Source organism: Oppia nitens, unplaced genomic scaffold (genome assembly GCF_028296485.1).
Source record: "Oppia nitens isolate AA-2021 unplaced genomic scaffold, nextdenovo-longstitch-racon4-pilon3 scaffold4_pilon_pilon_pilon, whole genome shotgun sequence".
Lineage (NCBI taxonomy): Eukaryota > Metazoa > Arthropoda > Arachnida > Sarcoptiformes > Oppiidae > Oppia > Oppia nitens.
Window position 1 is genome coordinate 2740450 of NW_026533232.1, and position 20567 is coordinate 2761016.

The 20567-nt window shown below is 23.9% G+C and overlaps 4 protein-coding genes across 4 annotated transcripts; 3 read left to right on the forward strand and 1 right to left on the reverse strand.

Annotated features, from left to right (window-relative positions):
• Positions 1-7708: 7708 nt before the first annotated feature.
• Positions 7709-11998, reverse strand: LOC128960181 (17-beta-hydroxysteroid dehydrogenase 14-like). Its single transcript, XM_054306252.1, has 5 exons — positions 11936-11998; positions 8579-8797; positions 8200-8475; positions 8022-8128; positions 7709-7946 (listed from the first exon to the last, which is right to left on the reverse strand). Exons 1-5 carry the CDS (start codon positions 11996-11998, stop codon positions 7709-7711), a joined length of 903 nt encoding a protein of 300 aa, XP_054162227.1.
• Positions 11999-12443: 445 nt separating this feature from the next.
• Positions 12444-15816, forward strand: LOC128960182 (3-oxoacyl-[acyl-carrier-protein] reductase FabG-like). Its single transcript, XM_054306253.1, has 6 exons — positions 12444-12470; positions 14789-15007; positions 15081-15111; positions 15166-15356; positions 15421-15527; positions 15591-15816. Exons 1-6 carry the CDS (start codon positions 12444-12446, stop codon positions 15814-15816), a joined length of 801 nt encoding a protein of 266 aa, XP_054162228.1.
• A 1169-nt stretch (positions 15817-16985) lies between these two features.
• On the forward strand, positions 16986-18152 carry LOC128960183 (7alpha-hydroxysteroid dehydrogenase-like). The gene is made up of 4 exons (XM_054306254.1): positions 16986-17214; positions 17384-17659; positions 17736-17842; positions 17915-18152. Exons 1-4 carry the CDS (start codon positions 17002-17004, stop codon positions 18150-18152), a joined length of 834 nt encoding a protein of 277 aa, XP_054162229.1. The 5' UTR covers positions 16986-17001.
• A 1087-nt stretch (positions 18153-19239) lies between these two features.
• Positions 19240-20444, forward strand: LOC128959400 (7alpha-hydroxysteroid dehydrogenase-like). Its single transcript, XM_054305343.1, has 4 exons — positions 19240-19460; positions 19619-19894; positions 19985-20091; positions 20164-20444. Exons 1-4 carry the CDS (start codon positions 19248-19250, stop codon positions 20399-20401), a joined length of 834 nt encoding a protein of 277 aa, XP_054161318.1. The 5' UTR covers positions 19240-19247; the 3' UTR covers positions 20402-20444.
• The last annotated feature ends 123 nt before the right edge of the window (positions 20445-20567 follow it).

Here is a 20567-nt window from a genome sequence, read left to right on the forward strand (position 1 = left end):
AAGACTCTATTGTCAAATGTCCGGCATTGTTGACTAAGACATCGAGTTTTGTAAATGTTTTAATTGTTTCATTTAATATAGTCTGCAATTCATCACTTTTTGTTATATCTGCAATCACTTCCAATGGCTATAAATAAATAATCAATTAATTACATATAAATACTATAATGACTACTAATATTACAATAATTTAATTATAATTTTTGTAAACAGTATATCAATCACATAAAATACCTTTAATTTTTTAGGTGACAATTGTTGTGCTTCGAGAGCCACTTTGTGAACTTCATCTGCTTTTCTACCGGTAATAACTACATTAGCTCCCAGTGCTGCGTATAACTTGACAATTGTAGCCCCAATACCAGTGCCCGAACCCGAAACTAACACTACTTTTCCGGTAAAGTTTCGCGAATTTCTTACTTCATCGTAGAAATCGTTAGCACTTTCAAAGGTCTGACAATAAGATAATATGCATAAAGCAAATAATAAAACAGTATTTATGTTTAAAAACATTGTTACAACAGTTTTTAATAATATTAATAAAATTTATTTATTTATTTTTATATGTTATTTAGTTTTAATTTGTTTGATTGTTTATATACTTATTTTAAATGTGTCAAATAAATTAGTTCAAATAGTGCAAATGTACAGTTAAGATTAAATTATAAAATAAAAATTATAAGTTAAAATGTTTGCATACTTATTGTGTGTATTAATTAATTAATAATAGGTATAAAGTATATTTTGATATTAAAAAATAATATTATCAATCCTTTATTATTAATATAAATTAAAAGTTGTGCCAATATATTATTAAACAGTAATATTGATACAATATTTTTAATATTTATCTTTTACATTATAAGTGCGCTTTTAGTGCTTTAGTGTTACAATTTTTATTGTTTTAATTATATTGTATTATTCTATACTAATATTTTTTACAAATATATTATTTTATTATCCACTATATTCTTAAAAGAAAAAGTCAATCCATATCAGGCATAAAGTAATAAATAAAATAACTATTTATTGCAAGAAATAACATATGAAAAACATTGAAAAATAAATTGTTATCATAATTGAAATTTCTTTTTATTCTGGGTTTTTTTTTATTTAACTATAATATACAATACAATAAAGTATTTAAATACTTATTTTTATTTCTAAATCACTGTCTTTTTCTAAGATTCAATCCATTTATGGCATAAAACAAATGATCCGATGATTGCTGTAAATGAAATGCGAATTCTTTTCGCTGTCTCTCAAGTGGTGAAACCATTCGTATATAAACTGTGGATCAATAACTTCGAACTGGCCATCGATCCGAATGTATGGCTCGCCCACGAGTTTTATGTACTCAGCATTTTGGTCGATAACAATACCGTCACCCGATTCGCCATAGATATGAATCCTAGCATTACTTATGCAACGAATTTTCAACAAGTTTTTTGCTGTCAATAAGTACTGCAAATGATTTTTCATTTTTGGCGATAAATGATTGTAGAGAACAGCCCTCAGAGCGTACGGTGTGTTTGAAGTGTTGAGCGAATGGCCAATATTCTTATAGTTGGCTAAACCTACTATTGGGCCACTAATCACTCCGATGGGAACATCACCGACGAAACCGTAGCCACTTATGTCGTACAGCAAATACTGTACCGGAGTTGAACTGTCCAGAGGGGCCACATCTATGACACTGTCGGTGCCCAATATTTTAGTGGATTTGTTATTCATATGTTGTGATGATTGGGAATCATTGTCTTCGCCCTCTTCTTCTTCTTCTCCAAAGTCGTCCTCTTCATCACTTTCTCTGCCGTCATCCAGATCTTGGTTTTTGTTTTGTTTGTCAAAATTCTGTGGATTGATTGGACTGGGATCCCAATCCGGTATTGGATCAAAACCACTGTTTCTCACAGGCGTCGATGTTTGCGTTTTTGTCAGTTTTGGCTGTTTGTTTGAATCGGTTTGTTGTCCGGAATCATTATCTTCGCCCTCTTCTTCTCCAAAGTCGTCGTCTTCATCACTATTCCATTCTTTGATTTTGTCATTGAAATCACTTTCTCTGTCGTCATCCAGATCTTGGTTTTTGTTTTGTTTGTCAAAATTTTGTGGATTGATTGGACTGGGATCCCAATCCGGCAGTGGATCAAAACCAGTGTTTTTTACAGGTGTCGATGTTTGTGTTTTGCTTTGTTTGCCAAAATTTTGTGGATTGATTGGACTGGGATCCCAATCCGGTAGTGGATCAAAACCAGTGTTTTTTACAGGCGTTGATGTTTGTGTTTTGCTTTGTTTGTGAAAATTCTGTGGATTGATTGGACTGGGATCCCAATCTGGTAGTGGATCAAAACCAGTGTCTTTTACAGGCGTCGATGTTTGAGTTTTTGTCAGTTTTGGCTTTTGGTTTGTATCGGTTTGTTGTCCAGAATTTCGAGTCGACGACGATTTTTGTTGCTGTTCTCGTTGTCCACGGATTTCGTCATATGTAGGAATAGGTCGCACATAATATTCAGATTTGTAATCCTTTTTGTCTTTAGATGTCTGATTTGTTGATGATTTCATGTCTTTCTCTGAACCGATGAACGAAGTGTCGGTCAATTTGTAGGATTCGTTGAGTGTTCGACTGTCAACTTCTTTGTTGGCCTTTGGAGACAACTGGTCAGCTCTGGAAGTGGTAAAAACTTCGGGAAACCTCCACTCGATACCGGGTTTGTCGACTTCTGAACTCTTGTAACTCCAAACTAATTGATTGTCAACGGATGAGGACATTAATCATCGGACAGAGCTTTTAAACATTGAATTTGAAAAATTGATTTTTGAATTGATTTGAATTGTTGATGTAATTTCAACGATATTTCAAACTATTGTAATAACTGTTTTGCATTGTTGTCTCGTTATATAAATTCTATTATACTATATATAAAATATATATTTAATGTGTTTTAATAATTTATTTTATGATTAATATTCTGTAAATAAAAAAATACTAACTTTTATTCAAAATGTTGTAACTTATTATCAACATAAATCAATTGATCAGTGGTTGAATAATAAATATAATGTAATTATAGAAATATGTATTTAGTTGATTTATATACTATAGTATTTAGATTATAGACAGACAATAGAAAAATTGTTTGACCCAAACCCATCCCCACCCACCCAACCATTTCCTACCCACTCACTCACCATAAACTAACCTAACTAAGTAATAATTAAGTAATAAAACTAACATTTTATATGAAAAACTGCATAAAAGACAATACTTTTTACTTGATGTCTATAACTAGATTTAAGCCAATATTACTTCTATATATACAGATTCTGTATACTGTATTAATTTATAATAAATATTATTTAAGTTAAAAAGTAAATTATTAATTCTAACTTTATTACTATTTTTAATTTAATATTATATAATAAAACATTAATTATAATTACAGACTGTAATTTACAGTACTATGTAAATACTTATTTGTTAATTGATTTAATAAGTAATAATTATTAAACAATTACAAACATATAAAACATTAAATAAATTGATTAGAATTAGAATTATTGCTATCTATTGTTCAATAATAGAAACTTTCATAAAACTTGTTTTTACTAAATATAATAATATTAATATAATGTGTTTCTAAGTTATAATGTAATATAACTTATATTATATAAGTGCATATTTAGTACATAAAATATTATTGTATAGTAAACAATCATTAGATATTATTAAATATTTACTAACTTATAACTTCTAATACGTATTACAATACCGGTATATCTGTAGTATTTAATAATAATCAGTCAAATAAATAGTAATAGCATTAACATTATTTTGTTCAGTTTAATCAAATTTATAAATATATCACCATGGATATATGAACTTTCATTTTGAAAACAAAAATAAACAGTGTAAATAATAGAAATAAATAATAAATAGTTATTTTTTTGTTAATTTTAATAATTAATAATTAAATAATTAGTTTAAAATGTCATTTGATGCGAAAAATTGTCAAATATGTGATTATAAAGCAATGGGTGGGCAATTATTTCATAAAATTATTTGAATATTTTATATTAAAATATTTATATTAATTGTTTATATTTTTTTTTTAAATAAAGGCATGAATTTTGGTGTCCTATCGTGTCAATCATGTAAAATGTTTTTCTTGAGAAATGTCACAAAATTTAGGGTATTTTAAATATATAATATTTTTTGATCTTAAAATAATTAATAAATAATTTTTTATATAGAAATTCAAGTGTTTATATAATAATAATTGTATTATTTTAAAAAATAAGCGCAAAATTTGCCAAAAGTGTAGACTTGATAAATGTTTAGCACTTGGAATGAGAAAAGTAAGAATTTAAACAAAACAAAAAATCTGTAAATAATTATTTAAGTAATATATTACTAATATTTTTATATTAGAAAAATCTAGACAATGATCTACAAAATGAAATCAACAAAACTTTTTTGAAAACCAATAATAACAATAACAATACTGACATTTCAAGTATTGTCAATAATCAAGATATTAATATTAATTTTGATAATAATAATAATAATAAATTGCAAACAACAAGAATTAACTGTATTTCTAACAAAATAATAGATAATTATTTGAATATTAATCAAGAGATCAAATTAAGTCTATATTCTATGCCATCGATCGATACATTTAATGAGTTAGAGGGCTATAAACTGCAGGAAATCAGTTGTTCGACAAATTTTCTAACAAATCCCAAACACTCGGGCATAACGTTTAGTTGCCATCAAAACGGTATCTGTTTATGGAATCAAATGGAGGAACAGATTTTTATTGAAAACATTAAAATCTTAATTCAATTGTCAAACAATTTATCGACATTTCGTGATTTATGTGACGACGACAAGATATCATTGATTAAATACGGTTGCGTTGAACTGTATTTTACACAATCATTGCCTAAATATAACTACGATTATGACAAATGTAGTTTTTTCTTGGTAACGTTTAGTTTGGAAATTTTATTTATTTGTTTAGTTTTATAATTATTCATTTTTTTGCTAAAAATATATAATAAATATGCCATTACTAACATTTTAATTAATAACTTTTTACTAGAACGATGATAATATATTATATGCATTTGATAATAGATCATGTACTGAATATCATCAAGTTACTTTGAAATATCTACAAAAATATTTACGAAAAGTTTACTATGATTTTGACAAAGATCATGGTTTAATATTATTGGTAATTAATTTAGATTTTTAGAATTTTTTATGAAATTTATTTTTAATAATTTAACATTTTTTATTTTAGGCATTGGCAATTTTATTATTTAATCCAAATAGACCAAACTTAAAACATGCCAATGTTATCAAGTAAGTTATAGTAAATTTTATATTAAATTAAAAATAATTCGGATTTATAAAATATTTTTTTTAATATTTTTTTTGTAGATATGAGCAAAACAAATTTATTTATCTACTTAGACGCTATTGTCAAATTAAATATAATGATTTATCAAATGGATTAGATAAATTCAATAAAATTATTAATTGTTTAAGATATTTAAAATCTTGTTCAAAATATAGTAAAAATTATTGGACAAATCAATTTCAATATTTTCAAATTGGTCAACCTTTATTAAATGAAATATTTAACTAAATATCAATTTAATGTTTAAAATAATTTTTACTAATTAAAAATATATTTTAATGCAAAAGCACTTTTATTTACTAATAGCGTTTTATTAAATCAATAATATACAAATTATTTATTTAAATATATATAAATTATTTCTATTATCAAACAAATTAATGATAAAATTAGTGAACTTAAATACATTATATAAATTGTATTAAAATGTTTAAAAGTCAACACAATTTGATTGTTAGTGTATTTGTGTTTGAAATATAAATGTGCGTCACGTTTCCATAATTCAATTAATCCTGAAGTCTGTAATTTGGATATACTGTAGAAATAAAAAAAATAATAAATAAAAATCAATTCATTTAAAAAAAATACTATTTATAATAACATTTCATTAAATTTATCTTTATATTTAAACTGTTTGTTTAGTGCAATAGAATCGAGTGAATTGGAAAATGTTGCTTGATCAATATAATCGGGTGCATAATATCGATCCATGTTTTTGACTTTCAAGGCATAGGTTAAACTTTGTAGATTTGATATGAAAGCATATTTTTGACTTGTTGATTTTAAAAACTCAAAAGCATCAACGTTATGTAAACATTCAATATATTTATCGAAATTTTTATATTTAAAATTTTGTTGATTCTATAATTAAAATATTTTTTTTATAAATAAAAATTACAAATTATAGATTAATAACATTGAATATACCTTGAATATCTGGTAAATGTTGCCTCCGTATGAAATAATTTTTAATTTATTATTAATAACTGAACTAATTAATTTATCTATTGAATCAATTTTATGATAATGTGGAAATGTTATTTTCGAGTAAACACACCCGGAATAGGTAAATGTTAATATTAAGCACGAAAATAACCAGGCATAAAATAATAGTCTATAGGACACACATTTGATTGAATTACGATTAAACGGTTGATGTAACAAAATAATAAAAATGATCCAGGATGATAGTTTGAAATTATTAATTTTTATATAAAAATTAACACAATTAATAAATAGTAATAAAACTACTATTGTTAATGTTAAACATAGCCAACTATATGTGTCAAATATGTGAAATAAGTTAACTAAATAATATCTATCCGGTTCGGGTGCAATAAATGTATATGGATCAATTTGATATGGATAAGTAAAATCTATTGCTTGTAATCGCTCCCATGTCACTGATACACCACCTATGCCTATATGAGCTTCCTTTAAAAAAAATATATTTAACATTGACAAAATAATAGTTATAGAAAAATAATAAATGAAAATTTGACATGGATGATTTTACATTTCGTTGTAAATAACCGACAATACCATTCCAGGTATTGTTTGCAAGTTTTTCTCCCCAAACATGTTTGCAATTTATGATTTGATAACTTAGATTCAATAGTTGCTTAAATATGTTGACTATATTAACGTCAATACCCTTTACAATGTATGGTCTGTCCGCTAGTTTGTCACTCATATGAACTAATGGTGGTATCTATACATTCAAAAATAATTATACAATACTTACAACAATAAAAAAATTATTGATTAATAAAAAAATTACATGATTTGCAGCAATTATAATATTGTGACCCATTATTTAATTTAAAGTTATCAAATATTATTCAAAAATACTTTTTTAACTTGATTATATTTTACAATCAATAAATTATCTATTAATATTCAGATTTTAAATGACAATTAATTCTATTTTTATAATAATATAATTTATTTTTTTAGTTTAATACAATTCAATTTATATAAATAAATATATGATTTTTAGCAATCATTATTGTCATCAATAATGATTGATTATAATCACATGTTTATAATGTAAGTTAAACAAAATCAAACATTCATTCATTATTATCACATGATAAATATATGATTTTTATTTTTATTGTTTAATACCATAGAATATGTTATATTTCTCTCTCTCTCTCTCGATTGAAAAATTTATTAAATAATAAGCTGTTTTACATATATAATAAATTTTATTTTTTAATTTAAGTTATCAAATAAAGAGTTTATTATTAAGATAATAGATAAACACGATTGACATTTCATATATATTTATAATCTTTAAGTAAATCTGAGTCCATATTATATTTAAGTCCGCCGTCGACTACTAAACTGTGTCCAGTTATGAATCGGGCGTCCGATGAGCTCAGGAACACAACAGCGGCCGCAATGTCTGTGTTATTGCCATTTCTGCCCAAAGGAGTCAGTTTTGCTGTCTTTTTAAACAAAGTCTCATCTTTTGGATCAGGTTTTTCTGGGTGTGAGTTAATAACTCCGGGGCTACAAATGTGCCAATAAATTAATGATTTTAATTTAAACTAAACAATTATAATTTATTATTTAGTGTTCAAATACCTGACTGAGTTGACTCGTATGCCTTTACCTCCCAATTCAAATGATAGCACCTTGGTAGTGTCTTCCAATGCATTTTTCGATATAACATACCCTAAAGTACCTTTTGGCTAATAAAATACAATTTTTAAATTTAATTTAAATTTATAACTTTAAAATAAATATAATATTATTTAGTTACCGGTCTCTCAGTAAAAGTCGATGTAATCATAATAATATTGCCTTTGGTTTTCTCGAGATAAGGAATGGCCAGTTGTGTGAGCTTTAGGTTTGCATTAATGTCTAAATTTTCATATACTTTAAGATTATCAATAAATTTGCTTTCAGTTAAAGACTCTATTGTCAAATGTCCGGCATTGTTGACTAAGACATCGAGTTTTGTAAATGTTTTAATTGTTTCATTTAATATAGTCTGCAATTCATCACTTTTTGTTAGATCTGCAATCACTTCCAATGGCTATAAAAAATTAATAAATTATAAGTATTCACTTTATTAACTATTAATTTTTAAATGAATATAAATTATAATTTTTTAGTTATTTATAAATTATATAAAATACCTTTAATTTTTTAGGAGACAATTGTTGTGCTTCGAGAGCCACTTTGTGAACTTCGTCGGCTTTTCTACCAGTGATCACTACATTAGCTCCCAGTGCTGAGTATAACTTGACAATTGTAGCTCCAATACCAGTGCCCGAACCGGTGACTAATACTACTTTTCCGGTAAAGTTTCGCGAATTTCTTACCTCATCATAAAAATCATTAGCACTTTCATAGATCTGAAAATATGATATTATGAATAAAGCAAACAAAAATATAAATTTTATATTAAAAGTCATTTTTATAATACTGTTATATGATATTAATAATTTTAATAATTAAATTTTTTTTATATAATACTTTGAATTCATTTTTTTGTTTATATACACATTTTAAATGTGCCAAAAATAATTTTAAATAGATTAAACTGTTTACATACTTTTTATTAATTGATTAATAATAGATATAAAATATATTTAGATATAGAAAATATTGTATTATAATTGTATTAATATTTTATTATTTATAGATATTTTTCATGTAACACTTTATTGTTACGTTTAGCACTAATTATTATATCAATACATTGCAGTCTTATGTTTAGTATCTATGTATTGCTTTAAATTATATCCTAACATATTTTTTAACATTTAGTGCTAAACGTAACAAACAAAGTGTTACAGTTTTTAACTTACAATCAATCTATTTATTTATAATATAAATTTTATATACAGTATATTAAAATACTATTATTGCTAATGTCTAATAAGTTTATATAGTGCAAACTTTTTTATATACTTTTACTATTTTTTTAATTGATAGTAAATATCACTAAAAAATATATTTTGCAATAAAAATCAATAACATATAGTTAATCTCTATTTTTCTAATCTAATATACATTTATAGTATATTACATTTATATTGGTATTGTGCAATGAAAGTGACCCTTGATATAAAATTTTTTTTAACTAATTTTATAAAAAAGTTAATTAAGTTAGATTAATTTTATTTTCACTTTATAATACTATAACATCTCCTCATTTGTCATGAAAATTTTTAATACATTTGATAAACAACTTCCTGTGGTTTTTAATCAAAAAGCACATCGACTACCATTTAGACATCATCTGGAACTTTGATTTTTTCGATGTTAAAGGAGTGTTGTATTGATCGAAACAAATAACATTTTGACAAAGCAATATTTGATCAATATGATAATTCATAAACCGTTTTAATCAATCTTATAGATCCATTCGAATTTACTAATAAAAAAGTTCTGGCATATTTGCACTTAATTAGCCTATTGTGTAAGAGCAAGATTATATAGTAGTTAAATAAATGACAGATATTTTTAGTAAAATGAGGTCAAATCTGTTTTAATGGTTAATAAAATCAATGACCAATATATCTCGAATTAATTTAAATTAAAACATCAAATTTATCACTTATAATTTATATATTAATTTCATTTAAACCTTTGATGTCAGTCACGGACTTTCTTTATCTTCCACATTAACACCTTTTGTTTTTAATTTCTTTAACTAAAGCTGATATGCTCTCTTAGTGACGGCTTCAAGATAAGTATAACTAAAATTTATTGCGGGTTTCAATAGATTAGTTTTGCAATGATATTCATATTCTATCTCATATTTTAATTGGATGTCATGCGAGTTCAAGCCGTCTAACTATTTTATTTTAAGTTATATTACAATTCTTTAATATCAAAATTAAAGACTAGTAATCAATGTATCTGTATGTGAACAAATCATTTTTTAAACATTACATGGGGTCACACAAAAATAAAGTTACTTTTTGTTATTTGATTTAGCTCACTTTCTATACACGGCACCAATACATTATTTTATACTTATCTTTTAATTTATTAGTGCATTTTTAGTGTTTTATATTGTATTTATTTTTATCATTATTTTATGAATTAATAATCTATTTATTAATATACTCTATTTATTATATTGTTAATTTAAATTTTAAAAATAATAAAATATATTGAATATAATGCTTACATTAACCCAATTATAATACAATTAATACAATAAAATATTTAATAAAAATAAAATAAAAAATTTTAATAACTTTAAGAATATAAATCTTTAAATTAAAATTTTAATGTGATATATTTTACTGTTAATTTTTTAACAAAATTGACAAAATCGCGATTTACATATAAAATACATTTTTTCTATAATTAAACAAAATAATGCTAATGTATTGCCACAAATGTAAAATATTGATATTGTGTTGAAATTTTTAAACAATAAAACAATTTTACGAAATTCATTAACTTTATAATGTGCATCACGTGTCCATAATTCAATAAAGCCACCAACATTTAATTTGGATAAACTAGATTTTTGAAAAATTACATATATAATTATTTATATATTATATACGGTATAAATTTATATTTCAATTTACATATTAGTGAAATTTTTCTGATATTTAAAGTTTCTGTTCATAGCTATAGCACCCAATGAAATAGATAATGTAGCTTGATCATTATGCTCCGGTACGTAATATCGATCCAAATTGTATGCTTTCAATGCATATCTCTGTGTTATTCTATTTGATATAAATGCATATAATTGATTTGAGCCGGTCAAAAATCTATATATATCATCATTTTCTAAATATCTAATATTATCATTTATATCGTTATAGATATTATGTTGTTGTTTCTAAATAAATTTATAGATAAAAATTTAAATTACAAAAGTTTTACAATAAATAATTAATGATTAAAAAATGATTAAGTTAGAAAACTAACGTCAAATAAATAATAAACATAACTTCTATATGTAATTAGTTGTAATTTATTTGTTAGCAAAGCTGTAATCAATTTATCAACAGTGTCAATTTTATTGTCATTAGGAAATGTTATTTTTGAATATAGACAACCAGCGTAAGTGGATGCAAAAATTAAGCATGATAATAACCATACACCTATTAGTATTTTATATGAACTCCCATTAATATTATTTCTATTAAATGGCTGATAAACTAATGATTTTAAAAATATAGTAGATTTACGCATATAATTATTTCCTATTAATAGATAGTTAACTAAATTAATATAACTAAAAATAAACACAATTGTTAGCATTAATAGCAGCCAGATATAAATGTCAAATATTTTAAATATGTTAATAATGTATGTTTTGATGGGCGCCGGTACCATAAATGTGAATGTGTCGACACAATATGGATAGCTAAAATTTATTGCATTCACCCTTTCCAATGTCATAGATATATCACCCAAACCTATATGAGCTTCCTAGTTTTAAAATAATATTTAAAAAATCTATTTAAAACATACAAATTAAATGTTATTTTATAATAAAAATAATAATAAATTACATTTCTATGTAAATATCCAATAACACCATTCCATGTATTATTAGGAAACAATTCACCCCACATATAATCACAATTAATAATAGTATAGGTGAAATTCAATATTTTCTGCAAAATTGTTATAATATTATAGTCAATCCCTTTTATAATTTCAAACTTTTTTGTTATATTGTTTTCAGTTAGATATACAAATGGAGTAACCTATTAATTGTATAGTTTAATTTAATTAGTTTTATTTATTTCTAATTAATAAAATTTTATTATATTTAATATTTAGTAGATTTAAAATATATTTACATTATTAGCAGCAATAATAAAGTTGTCACCCATTTTAAAAAATACAATTTTTTAATACAAATCTAATATAATATATTAATAAAATTTGAAATTTCATTATTTAATATGCCGTAGTAATAATTTTTCTTATTTATTATACCGTATATTTGTTATTTACTATTTATATAAATATTAAAATTATTGTAGTAAACATTATTATATTTAATGATTAATGATGATTAATTACACCAAAATCATCAATGTATTGTTATTCGTAGATATATAATAAAAGTTAAATAAGTTATTAAATATTCAAATATTAACATAAAAAAATATGAAAATTTTAGTATAATTTATAAAAAATGATATTACTTAATATTTAGAAATATAACAAAAATTATCAAAATCAATTATATTATAATATAATATTATTAAAAAAATATGTTATTAAATATTTAACATTGAGCATCAAAAAAGACATAAAAGAAATATTAATAAAAATAAAACTATATTCTATGACAATAATTTAATAAAAATTAATTTAATAGAATATATCTTAAACGCAAACTTTTAAACTATGGTTTGAAAACTAATCCTGATTTTTTAACTTTAATTATTACAAAAATTAACGATTATAGAGTATAATGATAAAAGATAATTACAGTCGATTGTAAATTATCTGGCTAAATATACAATTAATTAAAAAATGACCAATTACAATCTGATTTTAAATTTAATTTTAAAGTCACTTATAAATTGTTGACTAATTGAAATTAATAGTATCGCCGCTGTTTAAGACTCATTTTTACAATTATATTTTATAAATACTAAAACTCTAATTGTATTAAAACAAAAAATAAATATATATATTATACACTAAAATTACAGTATTTAAAATGAATTGATTTCTTAGATCACCTAATAGTTATAACTATAGCTATGTTTCTTCGGGAGTAAAAAATGGCAAAATCGGGATATAAATCGGGAAAATAAATTTTGTTTTATTCTTATAGCGCTAATAATAAATAGTTTATACTGTATGTCCAAAAATCGGTTATATTTACTAAAAATAATTTATTTTCAGTTTTTAATTGAGTAATTGATTATAAAAATGCATTTATTTTTTATTTATAAACTACACTTTTTTAGCAAACTACCATAGTTAACAAAAAATACATTAATTAATTTAAGTATTACAGTAAATATTTTTACAATACATACAAAACTACAGTTTTTATAGCAAAATATTGTCTAAAGTGTGTTTTCCTCTGATACATATCGTCTCATTCATTGCTATTGAGTTAATATTGTATTAGATGTACTGATAATATTGTAATCAATATGTATTTAAGTGTTATGTCAATCAATATTTAGCGAATTTCGGCGAAAAACACACTTAAATAGTATTTTTCGGGATTTTCTCAAAAAATACAAAAATTCGGGAAAAACAATAGGCGTTAATTTCATTCAAAATGTTGCCATATTTCTATAAATATTAAATTCCCGACGATTTAATGAATAATAAAGTTTCGGGAATTACCTAAGAAACATAACTCTAGTTATAACAATAAAATTTTGTTTTTTAGCAAATGCATGACTTTTGTAATTTAAATTTTTATCTATAAATTTATTTAGAAACAACAACATAATATCTATAACGATATAAATGATAATATTAGATATTTAGAAAATGATGATATATATAGATTTTTGACCGGCTCAAATCAATTATATGCATTTATATCAAATAGAATAACACAGAGATATGCAGTTGAGTTATTAAAATTTTTTATTTTATTTTTATTAAATATTTTGTTGTATTAATTGTATTATAATTGGGTTAATGTAAGCATTATATTCAATATATTTTATTATTTTTAAAATCTAAAAAATAGTAAAAATCTTTATTAACAATATAATAAATAGTCAGGGTTAAGCAAGGTTTTGGATTTTATGGGGGTAGACCGGGGTAAAATTTACAAAATTCTCGAAAAATCTTGGAGGGGGGATATTGGGTGGAGTAAGATTTTTATTGCATTTTTAAACGGCAATTTTTTCAAAAATCCAAAATAAAGTGGGGGGGAAATCATTTCTTCTCGTTTTTAAGCGACAATTTTTCCCATTTGGTCAAAAAGTCCTGGGGGTAAAATCCCAAAATCTCGATCTTAGGGGGAGGGTATTTTGGTCTTACCCCTCTCCCTACCCCCCTTACTTAACCCTGAAATAGAGTATATTAATAAATAGATTATTAATTCATTAAATAATGATAAAAATAAATACAATATAAAACACTAAAAATGCACTAATAAATTAAAAGATAAGTATAAAATAATGTATAAATGTAATATACTATAAATGTATATTAGATTAGAAAAATAGAGATTAACTATATGTTATTGATTTTTATTGCAAAATATACTTTTTAGTGATATTTACTATCAATTAAAAAAAATTAGTAAAAGTATATAAACTTAATTAAACTTATTAATATTATTAATATCATATAACAGAATTATAAAAATGATTTTTAACATAAAATTTATGTTTTTGTTTACTTTATTCATAATATCATTTTTTCAGATCTATGAAAGTGCTAATGATTTTTATGATGAGGTAAGAAATTCGCGAAACTTTACCGGAAAAGTAGTATTAGTCACCGGTTCGGGCACTGGTATCGGGGCTTCAATCGTCAAGTTATACTCAGCACTGGGAGCTAATGTAGTAATTACCGGTAGAAAACCCGATGAAATACACAAAGTAGCTCAAGAAGCCCAACAATTGTCACCAAATAAACTTAAAGTATAATTTTAAAAGATTATATATATATATATATTGTATACAAAACTTATATTTAATTGTATTTAAATAATAGCCACTAGAAGTTAAAGCCGATCTCATTAAAAGTGATGAATTAAAAAATTTGTTAACAAAAACTATTGAAACATTTGGCAAATTAGATATTTTGGTCAACAATGCCGGCAGTGGAGGATTGGCTGCCATAACTGACCCCAAGTTTATTGATGCACTCAAATCAGTTGAAATACTTAATATCAATGCAAACCTACAGCTGACACAACTGGCTATTCCTTATCTCGAGAAAACCAAAGGCAATATTGTTATGATTACAGCAATTACTACAGAGAGACCAGTAATTAGAAATAAAATGTATAATTATTACTTAAATTTTACATAAAAAATTAATTTATCAATAGATCAAAAATTGGTTACCATATAATATAGCTAAAGATGCCCTGGAAGATGCCACCAAGGTATTATCATTTGAATTGGGAGGTAAAGGCATACGAGTTAACTCTGTTAGGTATAATTAATGATAAAAATAACTATTATTTATTTTTAAAATATAACTATTAAAACCCAACAGTCCCGGAATGATTAATTCACATCCAGAAAGTATTGATCCAATAGAAGAAGCTCTCATTAAAAAAGCAATAAAACGGACGCCATTGGGCAGAGTAGGCGATCCCACTGACGTTGCGGCCGCTGTTGTATTCCTGAGCTCATCGGACGCCCGATTCATAACTGGACACAGTTTGGTAGTCGACGGCGGACTTAAATATAATGTCGACTCAAATTTTATGGATATATAACACTTTTGTTGTTATATGTTATCAAATATAGAAAATATAAACTTATTGTGAAATTATTATAATTATTATAAAGTATTTAATTTTAATTTAATATAACAATAGCAATAATATTATTATTTCATTATAAATTCATAAAGAAATAACTAAACTTTTATTAATTTAAAATTTAATTTAATAATTATTTATATATATATAATAAAATACAGTATTAATATTATTAATTGACATTGTTAACAACTATTAATATGATAATATTGATATATATTAAAAAATTGTAACAATTATAATAATAATTCTATTTTAATTGTCAATTATAAGTTTCTAAATAAAAATTATATTTAATTAAATTACAAAAATACTTCTTCAATAAAATGGTTAATTAAATACATATTGTTTTGTACGATACTTATGAGCATTTGTGAACTGATAATAAAAATTAAATTATAAACGTAAAAGTATTTCACTTAAATTTAAATGAATTTATCTGTATAACTAAATGTTGTTATTTAACGTATTAAATATAAGTGCATTAAATAAACTGAGACAAATCATTAGAAATACAAATAACATTATCTAATCAACTATAATTTTTATAAGCAAAAAGCAAAACATATAAGGGGCGATTCAAATAGTAGGTTTGCCCATTTTAAGAAATCTAGACCCCCTCCCACCATGTTCCCGTTGAGAAATTTTAAATTATCTCTAATTCTAAGAAATAAAATAAAATACCACTATATTTATAAATAATTTAAACAATAAATAATGATTTGAATGACTATTTTTTAAAATAATTTTTACTTTTAAAATATCCCAAAAAACTGGAAATTTTTTATATTTCTATTCAAAAGTCATACATTCAAAACGTTTTTATCATAAGATTAACTTTGATAAAAATTAATTCCTTAAATTATTTAAATGCGAAAGTACTCTACCCCTCCCAAAAGTTTGCTTTGGCTGACACCCATCACTCATCCAAAATGCGAACGTAATATGTGAATGACCTAATAGAAATTAATCTCACATTATATAATCACTTAAAATAAATTAATAAATGTAAATTTTTTGTTATGTAATATTTTGAAAAATTAATTTATAATAAATAGGTATTTAAAAGTAAATTGTAATTAAAAAAAGTTATTAATATTTTAAGTGTGAAAATAAGTTTAACTGTTATTATAGGAAAAAATGGCATCAAATGATTTCTACGATGAAGTTAGAAACTCACGAAACTTTACCGGAAAAGTAGTAATAGTTACCGGATCGGGGGCTGGTATCGGGGCTTCAATTGTCAGGTTATACTCAGCACTGGGAGCTAATGTGGTGATCACCAGTAGAAAAGCAGATGCTGTACATAAAGTAGCTCTTGAAGCACAACAATTGTCACCTAAAAAACTCAAAGTATTTATTTATTAGATATTTATTATAAATTATTATAAATTATTATAATATAGAAATTTAATTTATTTTAGATTATTCTCATTGCATTTATTAATCATTCATAAATATCTAAAATAGATGATTATCTACTAATAATTATAAATATATTTAATAATTATTATATTGTTAGCCATTAGAGGTGATCGCAGATCTAACTAAAAGTGATGAATTGACAAATTTGTTAACTGAAACCATCAAAACATTTGGTAAATTAGATATTTTGGTCAACAATGCCGCCGGTATACCACTGGCTCTTATAACTGACCCTAAGTTTATTGATGAACTCAAGTCAACCGAAGCACTTGATATCAACGCAAATCTAGAGCTGACACAACTGGCCATTCCTTATCTCGAGAAAACCAAAGGCAATATTGTTATGATTACATCAACTCTTACTGAAAGACCGGTAATTATTATTTTTATTAATAAAATATTAAAATATAAATGTATTAATTTAAATATATATTTATTTACAAATATAGTTAAAAGGTTGGCTTAATTTAATTATTGCTAAAAGTGCATTGGAGGATGCAACCAAGGTGCTTTCATTTGAATTAGGTAGTAAAGGCATACGAGTTAACTCAGTCAGGTTAGTTATTTTTAGTTATTTTTGCTAATAAATGAAAAATTACTATTAATTATATAATCTATAAATCATTAGCCCCGGTATTATTGACTCTAATCCGGGAACTCATGATCAAACATTTGTAGGCTTACTTAATAAGACAGCAAAACGGACGCCATTGGGCAGAGTAGGCCAACCCAATGACATAGCGGCCGCTGTTGTGTTCCTGAGCTCATCGGACGCCCGATTCATAACTGGACACAGTTTGGTAGTCGACGGCGGACTTAAATATAATATGGACTCAGATTTTTTGGAAGATTATGGATTAGAATAATATGTTTAATGTTTTTTGTGTTTTAGTATATTATTGATATTTATGAAATTAATATAAATATAAATAAATATAATTAATATAATTGTTGTTTTAATTGTTATATTTATAAACTTTTGTTGTAATAAATTAGATATTTTTAATTTATAATGAATCATGCATTAAAATGTATTTGTAAAAAAGTATTTTATTTATAAGTTTAATTTTAATCAAAAATATATATAATAAATATAATTGTTAGATCAATGTTTTTGTGACATATTAGATATTTTTGCTTTATAATAAATAAAAATTTTAATAATATATAATTTATAAAACTATGAAAATTTGATGAAATTATTTATACAATTTAAAAAAAGTTTTTTTATTGTTAGGGTTTTACATTTTAGTATTATTTAATTATAGTAAATTGATAAAACTACTTAAAAGTATTAAATTAATAAAAATAAATAATAATTATATAAAATCTAAAATAATTGCCAAAAATTAATAAAAACTTTTATTGTATACTGTATTGTACTAAATTTATAATATTTTTCAACTAAAATTCAAAAAATACAAGACATTTTTCTATGTATTTTATATATTATACTAAATTCTAGATGTTTTTATAAATCATATTAATCACAAATATAATTTAAAATTGTGAAAATAAAATTAAGTAACAAATATTTTTGTCAAACAAATGAATTAAAAAAATATAATCACAAAAAACATTGAAAATGACAATATATGACAATAATAAAAGTAATAGTTTTATTTGGTTTACATTAACTTATTTGTATAACTAAATATTGTTACCTAACGTACTAAGTATTAGTGCACTAAATAAGTTCAGATTATTAATTATATTTACAAATAGCATTATTTACTAAACTATAAATTTGATAAGCAAATGAAAAAACATATAAATAGAGAAAATTTTTAAAAATATAATAATTAAAATAAATTAATAAAGTATTTTGTTATATGATATTTTGAAATATTAGGTATATAAAAGTAACTAATAATTAGAAAATTTAATTTAAAAATTTATTTAATTAAATGTAATTAATTTGTTTGTAGAGTAATAATAAATCTAACAATTATTATAATAAAATGGCATCAAATAATTTCTACGATGAAGTTAGAAACTCACGAAACTTTACCGGAAAAGTAGTGTTAGTTACCGGATCGGGGGCTGGTATCGGGGCTTCAATTGTCAAGTTATACTCAGCACTGGGAGCTAATGTAGTGATCACCAGTAGAAAAGCAGATGCTGTACATAAAGTAGCTCTTGAAGCACAACAATTGTCACCTAAAAAACTCAAGGTATTTATTAATTATAGATTTTAATAAATTATTACATTATATTAAATTATAAGTAATTTTTAATTATTATAATAATGATATCACTTTTTAAGAAAAAAACATTTATGTAATTAATATTTAAAATATATATTTAAGTTACTATTTAAAATATTTTTTAGCCATTGGAGGTAATTGCAGATTTAACTAAAAGTGATGAATTGACAAACTTGTTAAACGAAACAATCAAAACTTTCGGTAAATTAGATATTTTGGTCAACAATGCCGGCGGTTTACCCCTGGGTCTTATATCTGACCCAAAATTTATTGATAAACTCAAGTCAGCCGAAACACTTGATATCAATGCAAATCTAGAGCTGACACAACTGGCCATTCCTTATCTCGAGAAAACCAAAGGCAATATTGTTATGATTACATCAAATATGACTGAAAGACCGGTAATTATTATTCTTATTAATAAAATATTAAAATATAAATGTATTAATTTAAATATATTAATTTAAATATATATTTATTTACAAATATAGTTAAAAGGTTGGCTTAATTATATTATTGCTAAAAGTGCATTGGAGGATGCAACCAAGGTGCTTTCATTTGAATTAGGTAGTAAAGGCATACGTATTAACTCAGTCAGGTTTGTTATTGTTATTTATTTTTGCTATTAAACAAAAAAATCTTATTTATTCTATAATTTCTAAACCCTTAGCCCCGGTATTATTGACTCTAAACCTGAGATTTTGGAGCCAACACTCGTATCTATATTTAATAAGACAGCAAATCGGACTCCTTTGGGCCGAATAGGCAAACCCAATGACGTTGCGGCCGCTGTTGTGTTCCTGAGCTCATCGGACGCCCGATTCATAACTGGACACAGTTTAGTAGTCGACGGCGGACTTAAATATAATATGGACTCAGAATTGTTTGAAAATTATGGATTAGAATAATACGTAAAATTTCTGTCTTTTATTATTTTATTGTTATTTATAAATTTAATTTAAATAAAAAATAAATATAAGTATCATAAGTGTAGTTTTAATTGCTATACTAATATATTTATAATTAATAATGTGCTAAAATAATATTATCCAGTTATAAGCGAACATATAAATT